Here is a 19,474-nt window from a genome sequence, read left to right as displayed (position 1 = left end):
AATCCAGGTTCTGATTACAGCATCATGATGGTCGCATCCGCGTTTGGCGACATCGCGGTGAACGCACATTGGAAGCGTGTATTCTTCATCGCCATACTGGCGTATCACCCGGCGTGATGGTATGGGGTGCCATTGGTTACACGTCTTGGTCACCTCTTGTTCGCATTGACGGCACTTTGAACAGTGGACGTTACATTTCAGATGTGTTACGACCCGTGGCTCTTCATTCGATCCCTGAGAACCCTACATTTCGGCAGGATAATGCACGACCGCATGTTGCAGGTCCTGTATGGGCCTTTCTGGATACAGAAGATGTTCGAGTGCTGCCCTGGCCAGCACGTTCTCCAGATATCTCACCAATTGAAAACGTCTGGTCAATGGTGGCCGAGCAACTGGCTCGTCACAATACGCCAGTCACTACTCTTGATGAACTGTGGTACCATGCTGAAGCTGCATGGGCAGCTGTACCTGTACACGCCATCCAAGCTCTGTTTGACTCAATACCCAGGCGTGTCAAGGCTGTTATTACGGCCAGAGGTGTTTGTTATGGGTACTGATTTCTCAGGATCTATGCACCCAAATTGCGTGAAAATGCAATCACATATCAGTTCTAGTATGATATATTTGTCCAACGAATACCCGTTTATCGTCTGTATTTCTTCTTGGTGTAGCAATTTTATGTGTACGCGATACTACCTTTGTCAGTAATACATTCATATCGCTATAGCATGACTTTTGTCAACTCAGTGTATACCTTTGAGAGAAGTGGAGCCACACTACCTCTCGTAGCCCATATGTAAACAAAAGCTCGTGTTCAGCAGCGGCGATGCTTCGCAGCTGCGGCGGGACCAGGACACCAACTCCAGCTGACGCCTCCCGGCCTGCAACGCGCGGCGGCTGGGACACTGCCGGTCTGCTGTACTGACCTTTGACCCAGACGGGCCTGGACGGAGGGTTGGCCTCGACTTCGCACCTCAGGGAGACCGGCATCCCTTCCTCAATTGGGAAGCCGAAGCCAGGGTAGCGGCTGATCATGAAGGACGGAGTATCTGTAAGCAGACGAGTACCGTGGCAACATGTATCTCCATTCATGTGTAAACGTTAACAATGAGTAATTCTACGCTGAACAGCCTGAATAACTTTAAACTGAGAGTCGAACTGAGCCCTCTCTAGACTATGCAACTGATTGTCGAGGAGGACAACTCCAACTCGAAAACAGAAATTGTGAGCCCCTCTCATTGAAAGCTCCAGAGGCACTGAAATACGAATCTGAATGAAACTAACAGAGCTGCATTTAATTTTATATTGTAAGTGGAAAATAGAAAAGAAATACATTCAATCTGTTACCCCACACATACCACTTTCATTGACATACAGCGTGAAGCACCTAAGAAAGGCCAACTGAATAACTTACCCACAATTAGTAATAGAAGAAAATATTTCAAGTAAAAGCTGCTTACCTTGAAGTGTGGTGTTCAGGATACAGGATATATGAAATTCAACTTTGTTGTTTTAAAAGGATTGGCGTGCTACATTACTTGCCTTTTAATAGTACTTTGAAGACGTGCACGCTGCGTTAGGTTGTAGAGCACTCAGCTGTTGACCTTTTGCAAGTACATTTGCAAACGCGTACTGTGAGACTAGGGTGAACTGTATGATAAGTAATTTAATGACGTCAGATACGAGGGTCACTACAAGAGAAATGTACATTATTTTTTTAAAAATCCATCTTTTATTCTACATGTTGGAAAGTTTTACAGAGTGTAGATACTTCCTTTAGGAACAATATTTTCATTTCTCCACATAATTTCAATCTCTCTCAACTGCTATACGCCATCTTGGAACCAGCGGCTGTATACCCGTATGGTAAAATTCTGGACCAGCCTGTTGGAGCCAGTGTTTGGCAGCGTGCGCAAGGGAGTCATCATCTTCAAACCTTGTCCCACGAAGAGAATCTTTGTTTCCCAAAGAGATGATAGTCACGTGGAGCCAGGTCAGGACTGTAAGGCGGGTGTTTCAGTGTTGTCCATCCGAGTTTTGTGATCGCTTCCATGGTTTTTTGACTGACATGTGGCCGTGCATTGTCGTGCAACAGCAAAACATCCTGCTTTTGCCGATATGATCGAACACGACTCAGTCGATCTTGAAGTTTCTTTAGTGTAGTCACATATGCATCAGAATTTATGGTCGTTCCACTTGGCATGATGTCCACAAGCAAAAGTCCTTCGGAATCGAAAAACACCATAGCCATAACTTTTCCAGCAGAAGGTGCGGTTTTGATTTTTTTTTCTTGGGTGAATTTGCATGACGCCACTCCATTGATTGCCTCTTCGTCTCTGGTGTAAAATGATGGAGCCATGTTTCATCACTTGTCACAATTCTTCCAAGAAATTCGTCTCCACCATTCTAGTACTACTCCAAAAGTTCGCTGCATACCGTTTCTCTTGTTTCTTTGTGAGCCACTGTCAACATCCTTGGAACCCACCCGGCACAAACCTTTTTTAACGCCAACACTTCCAGTGTTCTGCAAACACTTCCTTCCCCTATCCCAACGTAGCGTGACAGTTAGTTCAGTGTGATGCGTCTGTCAGCAGTCACCAGTTCGTTAACTCTCTGCACATTGTCTGGAGTGTGTGCAGTACGAGGCCTGCCGCTGCGAGGACAATCCTCAATATTGCCGTGCTCGCTTTCATCACGTAACCTTCTTCCCCACCGACTAACTGTACTGCGATCGACAGCAGCATCTCCATACACCTTTTCAACCTCTTGTGGGTGTTTCCCAGTGTCTCGTTTTCACAGCACAGGAATTCTATGACAGCACGTTGCTTCTGACGAACGTCAAGTGTAGCAGCCATCTTGAAGACATGCTGTGACGGCGCCACTCACGGGAACAAGTTGAACTAAGTTTGAAAACAAGCGGAAAGGATGTATCTACACACTGTAAAACTTTCACACATTCAGAATGAAAACTGTATTTTTACAAAAATAGTGTGCATTTCATTTAGAGTGAATCTTGTAGCTTTGTTACGGCATGTGTTCAAAATGGTGACCATTAATAGTTAGTCATACATGCTGTAAACCGATTGCATGTGGACCATAGTGTACGTTGAATTTCACCCAAGCTAATGGCGGAACAAGCTCGTCTACTACGGTACTTCACGCCTTCGTGAGTGGTTCCAGTTTCATTGCAAACGTGTTGTCTCAGTGTACTCCACAAGTAAAAGCTCACATGCGTTACGTCTGGCGAACGTGCAAGCCAGTTTATGTCGTGAGACCGACCAATACGAGGCTCTCCAAATCCGTTGTCCAGAACCTCTGTAATTCTCGGTGCAGAATCTACAGGACATCCATCGTGTCCAGTGGAATATCCTCTACTGAAAGTGGCAGTGCCTCTTTTAAGAAATGATAATACATCGCTCTATCACTCTTTTCAACATAGGATTATACAGCCAACAGGTTGCAAATAATTGTTTGGTACACTGACAAGGTTTCGACACCTCTACGGATGTCTTCATCAGAATGATATTTTGAGGGACCGTAAAATTACTTTGCAAGAAAGCAATGGTCAAAATTAAGAGCAGATACGCTAAATTCAAAAATGTTTTTTATTTTTTGACTTGAGCATATCTGCTCTTAATTCTGACCATTCCTTTCTCGCAACGTAGTTTTACGATTTCTCAAAATTTCATCGGTAGGGGTGTCGAATCCTAGGTCATTGTACCAAACAGTTATTTGCAACCGGTTTTCTGTATACTCCTATATTGAAACTAAAATACGGTTGCTGAAATCAGCCATGTTTAAAATTGCAACATTTCTCTATTTAAGTTCCTATAAAATAAGATGGGGTCAATAAATCGACTATTTAATAGACCGCACCACACGTTGACCGACCAAGGTCCTGGTTTGTCCTCTTCTATCAGGCACTGTGGGGTCTCAGAGGACCACTAGTGTATGTTGCGAAGCTTGTCCAGCCCATGGTTTACGTATGATGCTCTGTTTGCAAATAACGTCTTCATCTGTTTGTATTTTCCATGGCCCCCCTTCGCAGAACAGTGCTCTTCGTCGAAAGTCATCGCTATGGGGCTTTTTATATAGATACGTGATATGGGTGAAGTTCGTTGGAATATAATATTCGAAGAATGCTTCGTTTACTAATTCCACCCTCGTGTTTGAGCTGTCTTGTTGTAACACGTGGATTGTGTGCTATAGCTGCTAAGACGTCAACTGCGTGTCGCTCATCGGTTGCTAATTTGAGCCATTTACGTGTTTTCGCTTTTGACGTTTCCCGTTTCGTGAAATGCATGTATTAATTTGCAAAGATGAATCACAAAGGCGTCGCACAATCGCGATACCTCCCAGCATGCAGTCACACTGCTACTCTGATATTTTGACAACGTTCGCCGTAAATAGAAACAATATCAAGTTTCTTTTTTAGCTTTTGTGCAGAACATTATGAAGATCCGATAACTTTATGAAGACGTCACCTGCTCGCTGCGATAGCAAAACCAAAGGCTAATGGTGTTCATACAACAGATAAACACACGAACCCTGCAATGAGTGGCATGTTCTTTACATTTGATGCAATCTATACACTAAATCAGCTACATTGTGTTTAAGTTTTTTACTGAAGACACTCCATGATTAACGGACGCTCATAGATAACCAGACGTAACGGAAGATATTAAATTGTACGCGTTTACAAACGCATTTACGAGTAAAATAACAAAGCTGGCTACCAGTCGCCTCTATCCTTCAATCTAAGAAAAAAATATGAACATCGTGCTATATCGCCTTTGTAGCTAAGCAGATTTTGTTTGACAGATTGTATCACTAAAAGTGGTTGAGTTATTCATGTGATGTGTCTCAACCTTGTCGCCCTGCCTGCAACTCAATCATCAGTGGTAGCCGCTGTTTGCGTCCGACTCCAACCCTTCTCGTGACAAATTCTCTTGATACTTGTCTCCAACAGGTCCCCACATTTCTCTGAATACAACTCTCTATGGACTGGACGATCACTCATAGTGTTTGTTTCGCTATTAACTGTTCCTAGAGAAAAATGGCATACTGGCGAGTAACCGAGAACTGTTGGTTGATTTCATTCCACAGTGCTACAAGGCTGTGTCGCATTTAATCTAGTTTTGGCCATTAATATTCACTGATTCCTTTAATTGCTTGTACACTACTGGCCATTAAAATTAGTGTAGCAATTGCTACACCAAGAAGAAATGCAAATGATAAACGGGTATTCATTGGACAAATGTATCATACTAGAACTGACATGTGATTGCGTTTTCACGCAATTTGGGTGCATAGATCCTGAGAAATCAGTACCCAGAACAACCAACTCTGGCCGTAATAACGGCCTAGATTCGCCTGGGCATTGAGTGAAACAGAGCTTGGATGGCGCGTACAGGTACAGCTGCCCATGCAGCTTCAGCATGATACCACAGTTCATCAAGAGTAGTGACTGGCGTATTGTGACGAGCCAGTTGCTCGGCCACCATTCACCAGACGTTTTCAATTGATCAGAGATCTGGCGAATGTGCTGGCCAGGACAGTAGTCGAACATTTTCTGTATCCAGAAAGGCCCGTACAGGACCTGCAATATGCGGTCGTGCATTATCGTGCTGAAATGTAGGGTTTCGCAGGGATCGAATGAAGGGTAGAGCCACGGGTCGTAACACATCTGAAATGTAACTTCCACTGTTCAAAGTGCCGTCAATGAGAACAAGAGGAGACCGAGACGTGTAACCAATGGCACCCCATACCATCACGTCAGGTGATACGCCAGTATGGCGCTGACGAATACACTCGTCCAATGTGCGTTCACCGCGATGTTGTCAGACACGGATGCGACCGTTCTGATGCTGTAAACAGAACCTGAATTCATCCGAAAAACTGTCGTTTTGCCATTCGTGCACCCAGGTTCGTCGTTGAGTACACCATCGCAGGCGCGCCTGTCTGTGACGCAGCGTCAACGGTAACCGCAGCCATGGTCTCCGAGCTGATGGTCCAAGCTGCTGCAAACGTCGTCGAACTGTTCGTGCAGATGGTTGTTGTCTTGCAAACGTCCCCATCTGTTGACTCAGGGATAGAGACGTGACTGCACGATCCGTTACAACCATGCGGATAAGCTACCTGTCATCTCGACTGCTAGTGGTACGAAGCCGTTTGGATCCAGCACGGCGTTCCGTATTACGCTCCTGAACCCACCGATTCCATATTCTGCTAACAGTCGTTGGATCTCGACCAACGCGAGCAGCAATGTCGCGATACGATAAACCGCAATCGCGATAGTCTACAATCCGACCTTTATCAAAGTCGGAAACGTGATGGTACGCATTTCTCCTCCTTACACAAGGCATCACAACAACGTTTCACCAGGCAACGCCGGTCAAGTGCCGTTTGTGTATGAGAAATCGGTTGGAAACTTTCCTGATGTCAGCACGTTGTAGGTGTCGCCAAGCGCCAACCTTGTGTGAATGCTCTGAAAAGCGAATTATTTGCATATCACAGCATCTTCTTCCTGTAAGTTAAATTTCGCGTCTATAGCACGTCATCTTCGTGGTGTATCAATTTTAATAGCCAGTAGTGTATGTCCCCTCTTAGTAGCATTTATTAGCTGAGTACCAAGCGGTGCGCTCACATTCAGAAAAGAACAGAAGACCTTGAACGATTAGAGAAAAGACGTTCATATTCACAGGACCTGTACATCAATATGTTCTGCAGAAGTGATTAGCATTTGAACCATGTTGGTACGCGGTTTCAAGGTCAACACTGAAATCGTGGCGCGGCACCACCTACCAGTAAAATGTGCCTGCGGCTATCGTTGTCGCTATAAACAGAAGGTAATCGATGAGCGAGCAGACGTGCAGGATGCCTCGCAGACTAGGCGCTACCGTACCGTCAAATCAATGAGTTTGAAAGAAGGCGCGTTATTGACATTAGAGAATATGATGCATCCATTCGGGGAATTCCTGCTCGTACGGGATGAAGCGTTTCGGCAGTGCGACGGGTGTGTGTAAATGGTCCACGGAAGGCCGTAGAACGTGATGAGATGGGTCAGGTCGCACAACCCAGACACCCCACCTTCCCCCGGAGAAGGTCGACATCTCATCCGAATGGTATTGCAGGACAGATCTGCGTCGTCCTCGGCTCAGGCGCAACAGTGGAACACATCGTACGTTTATTATGACATGGGTTACGCGCGCGTCGTCCACTTCTCCTTTGGCGAATGTACAGAAACATGCTAGACGTGGAGCGACATCACTGGGAACAGGAATGACATCGTAGAGTGTTTTCGGATGAATATAGGTTCTGTTTGTTTAAAAATGAGGGTTCGCCGCAGACGGGGGGAGCGGCATGATAGTGACTGCATTCGCACAAGACATACAGCGCCAACTCAAGGCACGGTGTGGGTTGCAATTGGCTACAGCCATAAATCACAGTTGTTGTGTGTCCAGGGCACTGTGACCAGTGTCGCCTACGTGAATGACATCCTGCGACCCGTAGTCATACCCTTTCTGCACAACACTCCAGACGCTATTTTTCAGCAAGACAATGCACGACCACATGTTGCTGCACGAACACGTGCCTGCCTTCTTGGTGTCACAGGATTTCAGCCGTCTGCCCTGGTCTGCCAGATCACGAGACTTGTCGCCAGTCGAAAATGTGTGGGATATGGTGAAACAGCGTCGTGACTCGATGCCAACCACCACAGACGAACTTCGCAACCAGGTGAGTGCAGCATGGATGGCTGTACCACAGAGCACCATTCGCGCTTTATACGCGTCAATGCCATCACGGCCCGAGTGGGAGAGGGGATTTAAATCGGCCGCCCGCCCTCAGGAGCTCAGTTCGCCAGCGCACCTGACGATGGCAACATGTCTGATCGCCGAAATATTGTGCCCACTGGACGCTATGAACCGGCAGCATACTCGTGGACTGTTCGAGCAACTAGGTACTTAATTTGCATCTCCAAAAAATCACCATCATTGCAGTACGTTAACTTTAGTAGCGAATACCGGAAATGGACTGAACAAGTGTCAGTCGTCCTGTTGAAGAGAGAGAGAGACTGAGAAATATGGCTGGGAGCAGCACCGGCAGCACCGGCGGTCTACGTACACTGGACGTCGAGCAGCAGCTGGACGGAGAGCGGCCGCTGCAGCGCGGGGTGGTGGGCGCGGCAGGCGACGGTGGCGCCGTGGTGCGCGCGCCGCAGCGACTGCAGGCGCAGCTCGGAGCGCCGCGACGCCCGGCCGCCCGGCTGGTGGCCCGGCACGCTCTCGGCGGGCGAGCCGTCGGCGCGCGCCACCTGCCACGTCAGCGACGGCGCCGGCACTCCACCCTCCGCCACGCACCACACCGAGAGCGCGGCGCCCTCCCACACGGGCAGGAACTGGTTGCCCGGGTCCAGGCGCCGTCAGTCCACCTCCAGGAAGACGCCGTGCGGCGGCTCTGCCGTTCACATCGCAATACCCCGCCGTCACACTCCCGTATTCTCTTATTCGTTAAGTTATACAGTTTACTTGATACTCGGAGTTTACAGCTGCAAAATGTAAGGTAAATAAGAAGGCGAGAATTTCACAACTACAGCTCATCCGCCCTGAAGTCGTTTTTCCTTCCTATACAGGGTGGTCCATTGATCCTGACCGGGTCAAATATCTCACGAAACAAACTACAATGAACGAAACTTGTCTAGCTTCAGGGGGGAAACCAGATGGCGCTATTGTTGGCCCGCTAGATGGCGCTGCCATAGGTCAAACGGATATCAACTGCGAATTTTTAAAAAGGAAACCCCATTTCTATTACATATTCGTGTAGTACGTAAAGAAATATGAATGTTTTACTTAATTTTATCCATTGTTTTTCAGTGTTTCGTCCGCGACTGTTTTACTTTCGTAAAACGAAGAACAAACCGCCTTCAGTCACAAGTTGCGTTTATTTACTGCACTGTGCATTTCGAGCCCTGGAGGCTCATCTTCAGGTGCTTTTTAGTGATCTGCATCAGGTTTTTTTAGTTGTTTGCCTGTTGATATTACATGTTTCTGTTACAACATGGTATATTGTAGATATAAGTTTAATAGCGTTAGTAATATGAAAATAACTAACAGTTTAAGATTGCATGACGTCTGCTTCTGTTGTGCAGTTGGTATACACAATATACATCTTTAATTTTGCAGTACATACTGGGATATATACATAGTCACACACTTTTTCGCACATTGTAGTAGCAGAACGTAAACATGCCAAAGATTCTCGTTCATACAGATGTTCTACTTCTAAATATAATCGATTTTCTTGTTCCACAGAAGATAATATGATATAGTATTATTAGTACACAGGTATTATTAAAATAATTATTTGGCACTATGTTGTAGGTTGTCAGCTGTTTGTACTATTATAGATTTGATTCCTCAGGAAAAAATAAACTTTTTTATACATTTTACGAATATGAATGTTTTAGTTGGACCACTTTTTTCGCTTTGTGATAGATGGCGTTATAATAGTCACAAACATATGGCTCACAATTTTAGACGAACAGTTGGTAACAGGTAGGTTTTTTTCAGTTAAAATACAGAACGCACGTACGTTTGAACATTTTATTTCGGTTGTTCCAATGTGATACATGTACCTTCGTGAACTTATCAATTCTGAGAAAGCATGCTGTTAATCGTGATTACCTGTAAATACCACATTAATGCAATAAATGCTCAAAATGATGTCCGTCAACTTCAATGCATTTGGCAATACTTGTAACGACATTCATCTCAACAGCGAGTAGTTCGCCTTCCGTAATGTTCGCACATGCATTGAAAATGCGCTGACGCATGTTGTAAGGCGTTGTCGATAGCAAATATCCTTCAACTTTCCCCACAGAAAGAAATCCGGGGACGTCAGATCCGGTGAACGTGCGGGCCATGGTATTCTGCTTCGACGACCAATCCAACTGTCATGAAATACGCTATTCAGTACCGCGTCAACCGCACGCGAGCTGTGTGCCGCACATCCATTATGTTGGAAGTACATCGCCATTCTGTCATGCAGTGAAACATCTTGTAGTAACATCGGTAGAGCATACGTAGGAAATCAGCATACATTGCACCATTTAGATTGCCATCGATAAAATGGGGGCCAATTATCCTTCCTCCCACAGTGCCGCACCATACATTAACCCGTCAAGGTCGCTGATGTACTTGTCGCAGCCATCGTGGATTTTCCGTTGCCCAATAGTGCATATTATGCCGGTTTACGTTACCGCTGTTGGTGAATGACGCTTCGTCGCTAAACTGAACGCGTGACATCGTCCCGTAATTTCTCTTGTGCCTAGTGGCAGAACTGTACACGACGTTCAAAGTCGTCGCCATGCAATTCCTGGTGCAAAAAAATATGGTACGGGTGCAATCGATGTTGATGTAGCATTCTCAACACCGACGTTTTTGAGATTCCCGATTCTCGCGCAGTTTGTCTGCTACTGATGTGCGGATTAGCCGCGACTGTACCTGAAACACCTACTTAGGCATCATCATTTGTTGCAGGTCGTGGTTGACGTTTCACATGTGGCTGAACACTTCCTGTTTCCTTAAATAACGTAACTATCCGGCGAACGGTCCAGACACTTAGATGATGTCGTCCAGGATACCGAGAAGCATACGTAGCACACGCCCGTTGGGCATTTTGATAACAATAGTCATACATCAACACAATATCGACGTTTTCCGCAATTGGTAAATGGTCCATTTTAACACGGGTAATGTATCGCGAAGCAAATACCGACCGCACTGGTGGAATGTTACGTGATACCACGTACTTATACGTTTGTGACTATTACAGCGCCATCTATCACAAAGCGAAAAAAGTGGTCCATCTAATACATTCATATTTCCTTACTTACTACACGAATATGTAATAAAAAATGGGCGTTCCTATTTTTAAAAAACGCAGTTGATATCCGTTTGACCTATGGCAGCGCCATCTAGCGGGCCAACCATAGCGCCATCTGTTTCCCCCTTCAAGTTAGACGAGTTTCGTTCTTTGTAGTTTTTTCATTTGATTCTTATTTCGTGAGATATTTGGCCCAGTCACTATCAATGGACCGCCGGCCTTGGTGGCCGAGCGGTTCTAGGCGCTTGAGTCTGGAACCGCGCGACCGCTACGGTCGCAGGTTCGAATCCTGCCTCGGGCATGGATGTGTGTGATGTCCTTAGGTTAGTTAGGTTTAAGTAGTTCTAAGTTCTAGGAGACTGATGACCTGAGATTTTAAGTCCCATAGTGCTCAGAGGCATTTGAACCACTATCAGTGGACCACCCAGTATTTATTGTTATTTCACACCCCTGCTCCCCGTGTGGGGGAGGGTGGGCTGTAAGCAGTAGAGGCAACCCACTTTTCAGGCAATTGACAATACAAAATTAAAAAAAAAAAAAGGGAAACACATAGTGGACATGTTTAGAGTTGACTTAAAATTTTTTAAAAGTGAAAAGAAATGGGATTTTTGATATATGACACATGACTTCTTGCACTGCTAGTTACAAACAGTAATAATAAAAGTTAAAATGGAACACAGTAAATGAACCATCAGAACAATTAAAACGTTGCTGAAACGCTGATATTTGAAAGAAGCACTTTCCTGTCACCAGAAACTGGAGAAACCTGTCATGGAAGAGGGAGTCAGCAGGTGAAGGGGAAAAGGTTGCCCATTATGGACGGTGGCAACGGCCTTGCCGCAGTGGATACACCGGTTCTCGTTAGATCACCAAAGTTAAGCGCTGTTGGGCGTGACCGGCACTTGCATGGGTGACCATCTAGCTGCCATGCACTGTTGCCATTTTTCGGGGTGTACTCAGCCAATTGAGGAGCTACTCAACCGAGCAGTAGCAGGTTCGGTCAAGAATACCATCATACTGACTGGGAGAGCAGTGTGCTGACCCTACGCTCCAACTATCCGCATCCTCCTCTGAGGATGACACGGCGGTCGGATGGTCCCAGTAGGCCACTCGTGGCCTGAAGACGGAGTGCTATATTATGGACGGTAGGGATGTGGTGGTATAAGGATGGAGGACTGGTGCAGAGCAGCGATGGGGAGTAGTGGCTATTGAGGCAGAAGATGGGGTGGAATAGAGTGGGAAATTGCACTTATACTCGTAGTTGTTGGGAAAAGGGGTTGGGGAAAGAAAGGCAGATGGGGGAAAAAGGGGGTAAGGAAATGTGGCGAGGGGAGGGAGAGGAAGTCTTGAGAAGGTGTGTTGGGTAGGATGGGCTTACAGCTGGTAGGAATTCGTGACCTAGGAGGGGCAGAGGATTGGAGAGACCATGTGGAGGATGTGTATGTGGAGGGTTTGTGGGATGTATTAGTAAAGGCATGGCAGCGTAGGAGTGCTGGCATGTAGAGGGGAAATGACAGAGTAATTGGAGTCGAGTTTGCAGATGGTGAAGATTGTTTGGAGGTGTTCCACATGAATAGGAGAGGTGAGAATTTGATGAGTATTGTAGGATGTCACAAAACTCCTACATGCAATGCTCGATTTTTGAGAGCCCCACACTGTGAAACTACATGAATTTGTCGGAAACTATTGGCTCCATCTTTTTTATTTTATTATGTAAGAGAACTACAGGGTGCCAATCCAAAGGAAGTCTTGGTTCCAAAATTAAATAAACTGAAAACTAAGATCGATAAAGGAGTGCAGCAAATTGTACGTTTATTGTGGAACCTGTAAGAGTTTTATACAGAACTTACATGGATGTTTCGAAACAGTTCGAAAAGCTACTTACTGGTGGCTCTGTAATCCCAAAATGTAATGCCTACAAGTAATGCACTGCAGCGCAGACCGACCAGTGTTACGATGCACTGCCTCCAGTCGCTATCTCGGAAGGCCCCATCCCGTGGTCAACAAAGGGTAAGTACCTAGGGATGACACTGGACTGCGGTCTCACCTGACAACCCCACACCTGCGTCATGTGCAACAAAGTATTGGGGACCTCCGCGCTTCTCTCGCATATCTGATCCTCAGCCCGGCATGTACACTTCCTTCCTGATGATGATGATGATGAGAAAGTTTTATGAATTTATTTGTAAAAGTACAGACAGTGGAAATTAAAATGTCCTGTGGTGTCCCTCCTGCTCCAAGTCGCTCCATTTGACGTCCTACACTAGGGTGACCAAATTATTTTCGGTGAAAACCGGGACGCATTCACCCGGGTGCCAATGGACACCTCATTCCACATGTACCCAGGTTTCTTAATTTAAATATTAATGTTTTGTAATACATTTTGTTAACCCGATTATTATAACTACTAAGAGGATACAAAAGACTGATGTAATCTAGATTATCTGTGTAATTAATGACATTTAATAAACGTATACAGCAATAAAGAAATGTATTACGATTTTACAAAATTTTACAGCCATTCAACTTTTAATCAATTAATATTAACATGAGCTTTAATATTACTGAGCACTTGTAGATGGAATTGACTGTCCTTGGAGAAAAGGGTATTTTTCGCTGCCTCTAGCCTTCTTGATCATGTCTTTGTTCTGTGAGACACAATGATAAAACTCGGCACAATCCATTTTGTAGTTGTACAGGATCTGCAGGATTGCTTGAAGAGAGTCCACCTCCATTCTGTTTCTTTCATCAGTCCACTGGATATTCATGAACGAAAATATTCTTTCCACATTGGCATTATGGGCTGGGATTGCAAACAAATACCTTGCAATTATTACCAACTCAGAGTAATGCTGAAGACAGTCACAGCTTTTAAAAAAACTCACCCACTTCTCATGACATTCCAATGGTGTTTTTTTTTCATCATTCCACTTGTGAAGACTTTCTTCAACAAAATTTATCATTATGGCGAACTGATCAAAGAGAATGGAATCATCGATTTCAATCTCTTTACTCTTCAAATAAGAAACTGTCTGTTCAACACTTTCCCATTTTGGCACTCTCTTCAGTAACATCCAATCAAACACCGGCGATGAGGGTAAATATGAGGCGCTCCACTTGCTAAGATATTCTACACAAGTGTCATAAAACTTGTTAACTTCTTCTCAAAAAGTCCTTTCCGCTGCTTCGGATACTTCTGCTCTTTTAAGGACAGATTTAACATTAAAAGAAATGAACTGCTGTTCTCTCCTCTTAGTAACAGTTTCCAGAGTATTTTTCAAAACATCATTTACTCTATTACACTTTTCGTGCTTCCCTCAATTTCCTTTATCCCATGCTGCAAAGTGCTAAGCTGACTGTGAATGAACCATAAGCAGGCTTCATTTAAAGGGTTACTGAAAAACTGAACCAATATTTTGGGGGCTTTGTCTTCATTTAGGAAAAAATCTTTTAACGGTTCAAACAGGCGGATTACTCTTTCAACTGCTGGAAACAGTGATGACCAGCGAGTTTTCGAGTGACACATTACCTTCATTCGTATTTAGTTCCCACATAATCACACAACTCCTTAAGCCTCTCTGTTCTAACAGTATATATGTAAAAGTGTGAGTGTACATTCATGACGATAGTTTCAACATCACAGCTTAAACTGTCAGCAGATGTCTGCACGCTATTGTGTAAAACATGTGCAGGGCACCCTATGCCTTCAATGTTTTCATGCAATGTTGCCTTTAATTTGGTAAATACGTTGCATTTGCCTTTTCTTTTTAAACCACCAAAGTTTGTGTTGGTGCTGTCTCCACAAAATGCCACACATTTATTTTTCTCAAGATCAAGCATACAAACCTACATCAAACATACAAAATCTTGAAATTTCGTCAGATGTTTCATTAGGTAGCGAACTCACCTTCAAAAGTTTGGTCTGAATTCCCTGATTAATATCGAAAAACTGAACAAAAAACGGAAATATTTTAGTGGCCTTATGATTGCTGGCATCAGTGGATATGCCATAGAAAGAAGACTTTTTGATGTATTCAAGTCTTTCCTTTACACTCTGGGGAGCAATAATTCCTTTCACTAAGGCTGACACTTTAGTTCTTGCTGAACTAAACTTTTTTGCAATGGGAGAATCATCAAACATAATGCTGTTAAGCTTATTAGTACAATCACTAGATTTATGTGTTTGGTGATGTTTTACCGTGTGGTAGGCTAGTGTAAGCTCGGCTGCTCGAACTTTCGTCTCTTCACTTGACTGATGTTTCACAAAATAATTTTGTAGAGTTTTACTGCAGCTCGGTGCAATGTATCACCTGAGGTGATCAACTATGTCGGAACGTCCACCATGACTCATACTAATAAAACAGTTACATACGGACCACTCTGCTTCGTAATCAAAACGACCTTTCTTAATGAAATTCCATTCCTTGGACTAACAGTCACTGAACTTGCAAGCACGTTTCGGCATTGCGTTTCACAGTACTGCAGCAATAATACCACTAATATGAGAAAAAACCATTGCAGTTTGTCTAACAAAACATCAACTACTACACTGTTCTGACAATGTGTGTGTGAGTAAGTGGCGCGACAATCGGACGGTTTCATAGGTCTGTTACAATAATACAACTTACTACTTGTTGGCCAATGTACCGCTCAAAGTAAATTATTGCCTGAGTGTATCAATACTGATACTGTGATTACTAGTATGGGACAATGGAGGTTTTAGACAAATAAGCTAAAATATATTAATTTCTTGTGTTGTATTTCCTTTAATATAGCGAAATCCCAAAAATTTGAGAAAGTTTCACAAAATATATTTAAAAACTAAATTCCGGCACTTTTGAGTGTCCCGAAGCAAATTTTCGGGACACCGGAACACAGGGATGAAAACCGGGACAATCCCGGTTTTCCGGGACGTTTGGTCACCCTATCCTACACCCCTTAACAAAATGCTGAATGCATCATCATGAAGCTGACACATGTAGCTAAAAGTAATGCAAAAAAGAAATTATTTTACGAAATAGTTTCTGTAAAATCGTTTGTGAGAGATTGCACGGCGTGTGTCTCGAGTCTGTCATCGCCGACCAGTGGAAACGGGTCAGACACTGTCGGCTTCCCCTGGTTACTGCGCATCGGCCATCGGACATGTGTGGACATTCAACAGAGGACACGAGATACGCGAGGCGACGCACCGATGACGTGGAGCCGCAGCGGCGGCGAGGCGGCCAGCAGGCGGCCGGAGCGCGCGTCGCGACGCTCGCAGCGCCACAGCCCGGCGTCCTCCAGCCTGGCGCTGCTGATGCGCAGCTGGCCCGACGCCAGCGTCACGTGGCGCGGCCCGCCCTCGGCGCCGCCTCCGGCGCTGCCGGCCGGCGACCCGGCGCTGGCGGGCCGCGACAGGTGGCGCCACAGCGGCGCGCCCGGCGGCGGCGCGCACTCCAGCAGCGCCTCCTGGTGCAGCCGCAGCTCGACGACGCGCTCGCGCTCCGCGGGGCCGGGCAGCAGCAGCGGCGGCGCCGGGGGCGGCGTCGCGGCCGACGCGGAGGCGGAGGCGGCGGGGTGCTGGCGGTGGCGCCGCTCGCGCCTCCCGCACTGCAGCGGCTGGCCGCTCTCTGCAACACGAGGACTCGACTCACTGGTCGCTCGCGTCTGCTACGGGTTTAGTCTTTACGGCTTCTGAAATACACTGAGGGGACAGCAGTCGTAGGATCCCTTCCCACCCCCGTCCGCTGCCGCGCCTGTACTCCCATATCCCACCTGCTCTCCATCTCTGCACACTCCATCCCCTTGCCCAAGGTGGCTTCCGCCAACTCCCCCTCCCTGATGATGCCCTCATCCCCTCCATCTACCCCTCCAATCAACTTTGATCCTCCCTCCCGCTGTGCTTTTCTCCCAGGGCACCCTCTCTCCCCTCTTTCCCTCCTTTCTTCCTCTCTCCTTCCCCTCCCCTCTGGGCTTCCACTACCCTCCCCCCAACCTTCTCCCTGCCCCCCCCCCCCCCAAATCTCCTCTGGCAATGTCATCAACACCCGCACCTCTTCCCTTTGGCAGGTCCCCGGCTTTGTGCGTAAACAGTGAATCTTCGTGCCCCGGAGATCGTCGCCAGTGCTTGTGTGTGTCTTCGTGTTAGTGCTTAAGCGTCTGCCCCTTTGTGCTCCACGATTCACGTGTGTAATTTCTGTCTCCTCCATTTGTGTACAGCGATGAACGTTTTTTATTCGGACAAGTGCGCCTGTGAATGGCAACATGTATTTTAATATGTCTGTCTACCGTTTTTATCCACCATGATTGTTTTGTTTTTCTGTGTCTCTTTATATACTGTCTGTGTTATCTGTGGTCGAAGAGCGGCATAGATAGGCCGCTGCCGGCCTACCTATCGTGCAAAGGTGCCGAAATGACAATAAAGAAGAAACAAAAAAAAAGTCATAGGATTACTCCTAATATCGTACTGGGCCTCCTTTTGCTGGGAGTAGTACAGCAACTCGACGTAGTATGGGCCGAACGAGTCGCTCGAAGTCTTCTGCAGAAATACTGAGCTACGCTGCCTGTACAGCTGTCCATAATAGCGAAAGTGTTGCCGGTGCAGCATTTTGTGCACGAATTGATGTCTCGTTTATGTCCCATAAATGTTGGATGGGTGGCCAAATCATTTGCTCGAATTGTTCAAACCAATCACTTACAGCTACGGGGCGACTTGACCTATCGCTGTTTTGGAACTCCTCTAATTGCTGCATATGCTCTCCAAGTAGCCGAACATAACGATTTGAAGTCAATAATCGGTTCACTCGCACCGGATGACCTAGTCCATTCTATGTGCACAGCCCACACGGTTATAGACACACCACCAGCTTCCACAGTGCGTTGTTGATGATCTCGGTCCCTGGCTTCGTGGCGTCTGCGCCACAAAATCTACACTCAGCTCTTACCATCTGAAATCTGGACTCATCTGATCAGCCCACGGTTTTCCAGTCGTCGAGAGTCCAACAGAGCCCACGAGAGGCGCTGCAGGCAATGTCGTGTTGTTAGCAAAGCCACTCGCGTCAGTCGTCTGCTGCCGTAGTCCATTAATGCCAAATTTCTCCGCACTGTCCTAACCGATATGGTCATCGTATGTCCCACATTGATTTCTGCGGTTGTGTCACGTACTGTTAATTGTCTGATAGCACTGACAACTGCACGCAAACCCCATTAAGTAACGGCCTCTGTGGCAGAGCGGTTCTAAGCGCTTCAGTCCAGAACCGCGCTGCTGCTACGGTCGCAGGTTCGAATCCTGCCTCGGGCATAGATGTGTGTAATGTCCTTAGGTTAGTTAGGTTTAAGTAGTTCTAAGTCTAGGGTACTAATGAGCTCAGATGTTAAGTCCCATAGTGCTTAGAGCCATTTGAACCCCATTAACTGAAAGCTACTGCGACGTCAGCAGTGAGAGTTAATGCCTGAAATTTGGTATTTTCGGCACGTTCTTGACACTGTGGATGTCGGAATATTGAATTCTCTAACAATATACGAAATGGAACGTCCTATGTGTCTAGCTCCAACTACCATTCCGCGTTCAGAGTCTGCTAATTGTCATCGTGTAGCCATAATCACGCCGTAAGCCTGTTCACATGAATCGTCTGAGTACAAATGACACCTTTGCCATTGCACTGCCCTTTTATTTCTTGTGTACGCGATACTACAGCCATTTGTATACGTGCATATCGCTATCCTCTGACTATCGTCATCTCAGTATAATTATTTACGTCTCAGTCGATTAATATGCGTGTGCAAGATCGATACTTGTTTTCTGCACACTGGAATATCTTTGGGACATTACCTAAAGTGACGTTAGGTTCAGTTATTTTTCGATTTCACGCTTCATAATTTCCTGAGTCACTTGACAGCAGACGCAAGTAGTAACGTTGTTATCTCTGACTGAATCTCACATACATGTCCACTTCTCAGTTTTGTGTACACACCAAATAACCCTAACATATCTTTGAAGACTGGACGACACACATTTCATAGTGACACACTAGATTCAGTGGGAGAGTACCTTGTTTCACTGATCCGTCATACCAGACATCTCGTGATATACTGTATTGCATCATTTCGATTAGAACACAACAGAGCCACTATTTCAGCGCAGACAATGCAGGGTATCAAATAACAAAGAAAGTAATAATCATATGAAATTAAAATGCAACAATTTAATTAAAAACTAATTGATTAATATAGCCACATTAAATCATCAATTTCCGCAAAAAACATACGACACATGAGGATTTTTATACGAGAAACAAACCACACGCACAAAATGCAAGGTGTGGATCTGAGACGAACCTAGGGTTTTAACCTATCATCCTTACTTTTCTATTTTGTGTAAAATGATTTTATTTATCGCAAAAATATACAGATATCTTCAAAGATATGTGTCTGTGAAGGTAACTTAAAGTTGCCAACATTAGTGTTGTTAACAACAATAAGCTGACATTTAACACAGAGCTTTTTATTTTTTGATATGTATCTTATTATATAATTTTGTTTTAGATTATAATAATTTTTAAAAATATTATACTCATGTCTTGTATGTAAGAGTATATGGTTGAAATTGGCC

General features: G+C 45.4%; 1 protein-coding gene across 1 annotated transcript in view; it reads right to left on the bottom strand.

The window, feature by feature from the left end:
• Positions 1–18,943, bottom strand: part of LOC126455753 (roundabout homolog 3-like) — a 70,260-nt gene extending 51,317 nt beyond the window's left edge. The window contains 4 exon segments of the mRNA XM_050091518.1: positions 927–1,049; positions 8,125–8,457; positions 16,074–16,493; positions 18,937–18,943. Of these exon segments, the coding sequence (XP_049947475.1) occupies positions 927–1,049; positions 8,125–8,457; positions 16,074–16,493; positions 18,937–18,943 (883 nt within the window).
• Between the last annotated feature and the right edge of the window lie 531 nt (positions 18,944–19,474).

Source organism: Schistocerca serialis, chromosome 2 (assembly GCF_023864345.2).
Source record: "Schistocerca serialis cubense isolate TAMUIC-IGC-003099 chromosome 2, iqSchSeri2.2, whole genome shotgun sequence".
NCBI classification, from domain to species: Eukaryota; Metazoa; Arthropoda; class Insecta; order Orthoptera; family Acrididae; genus Schistocerca; species Schistocerca serialis.
The sequence above is the reverse complement of the archived record's forward strand: the minus strand, read 5'-3'. Positions and strand labels throughout refer to the sequence as shown.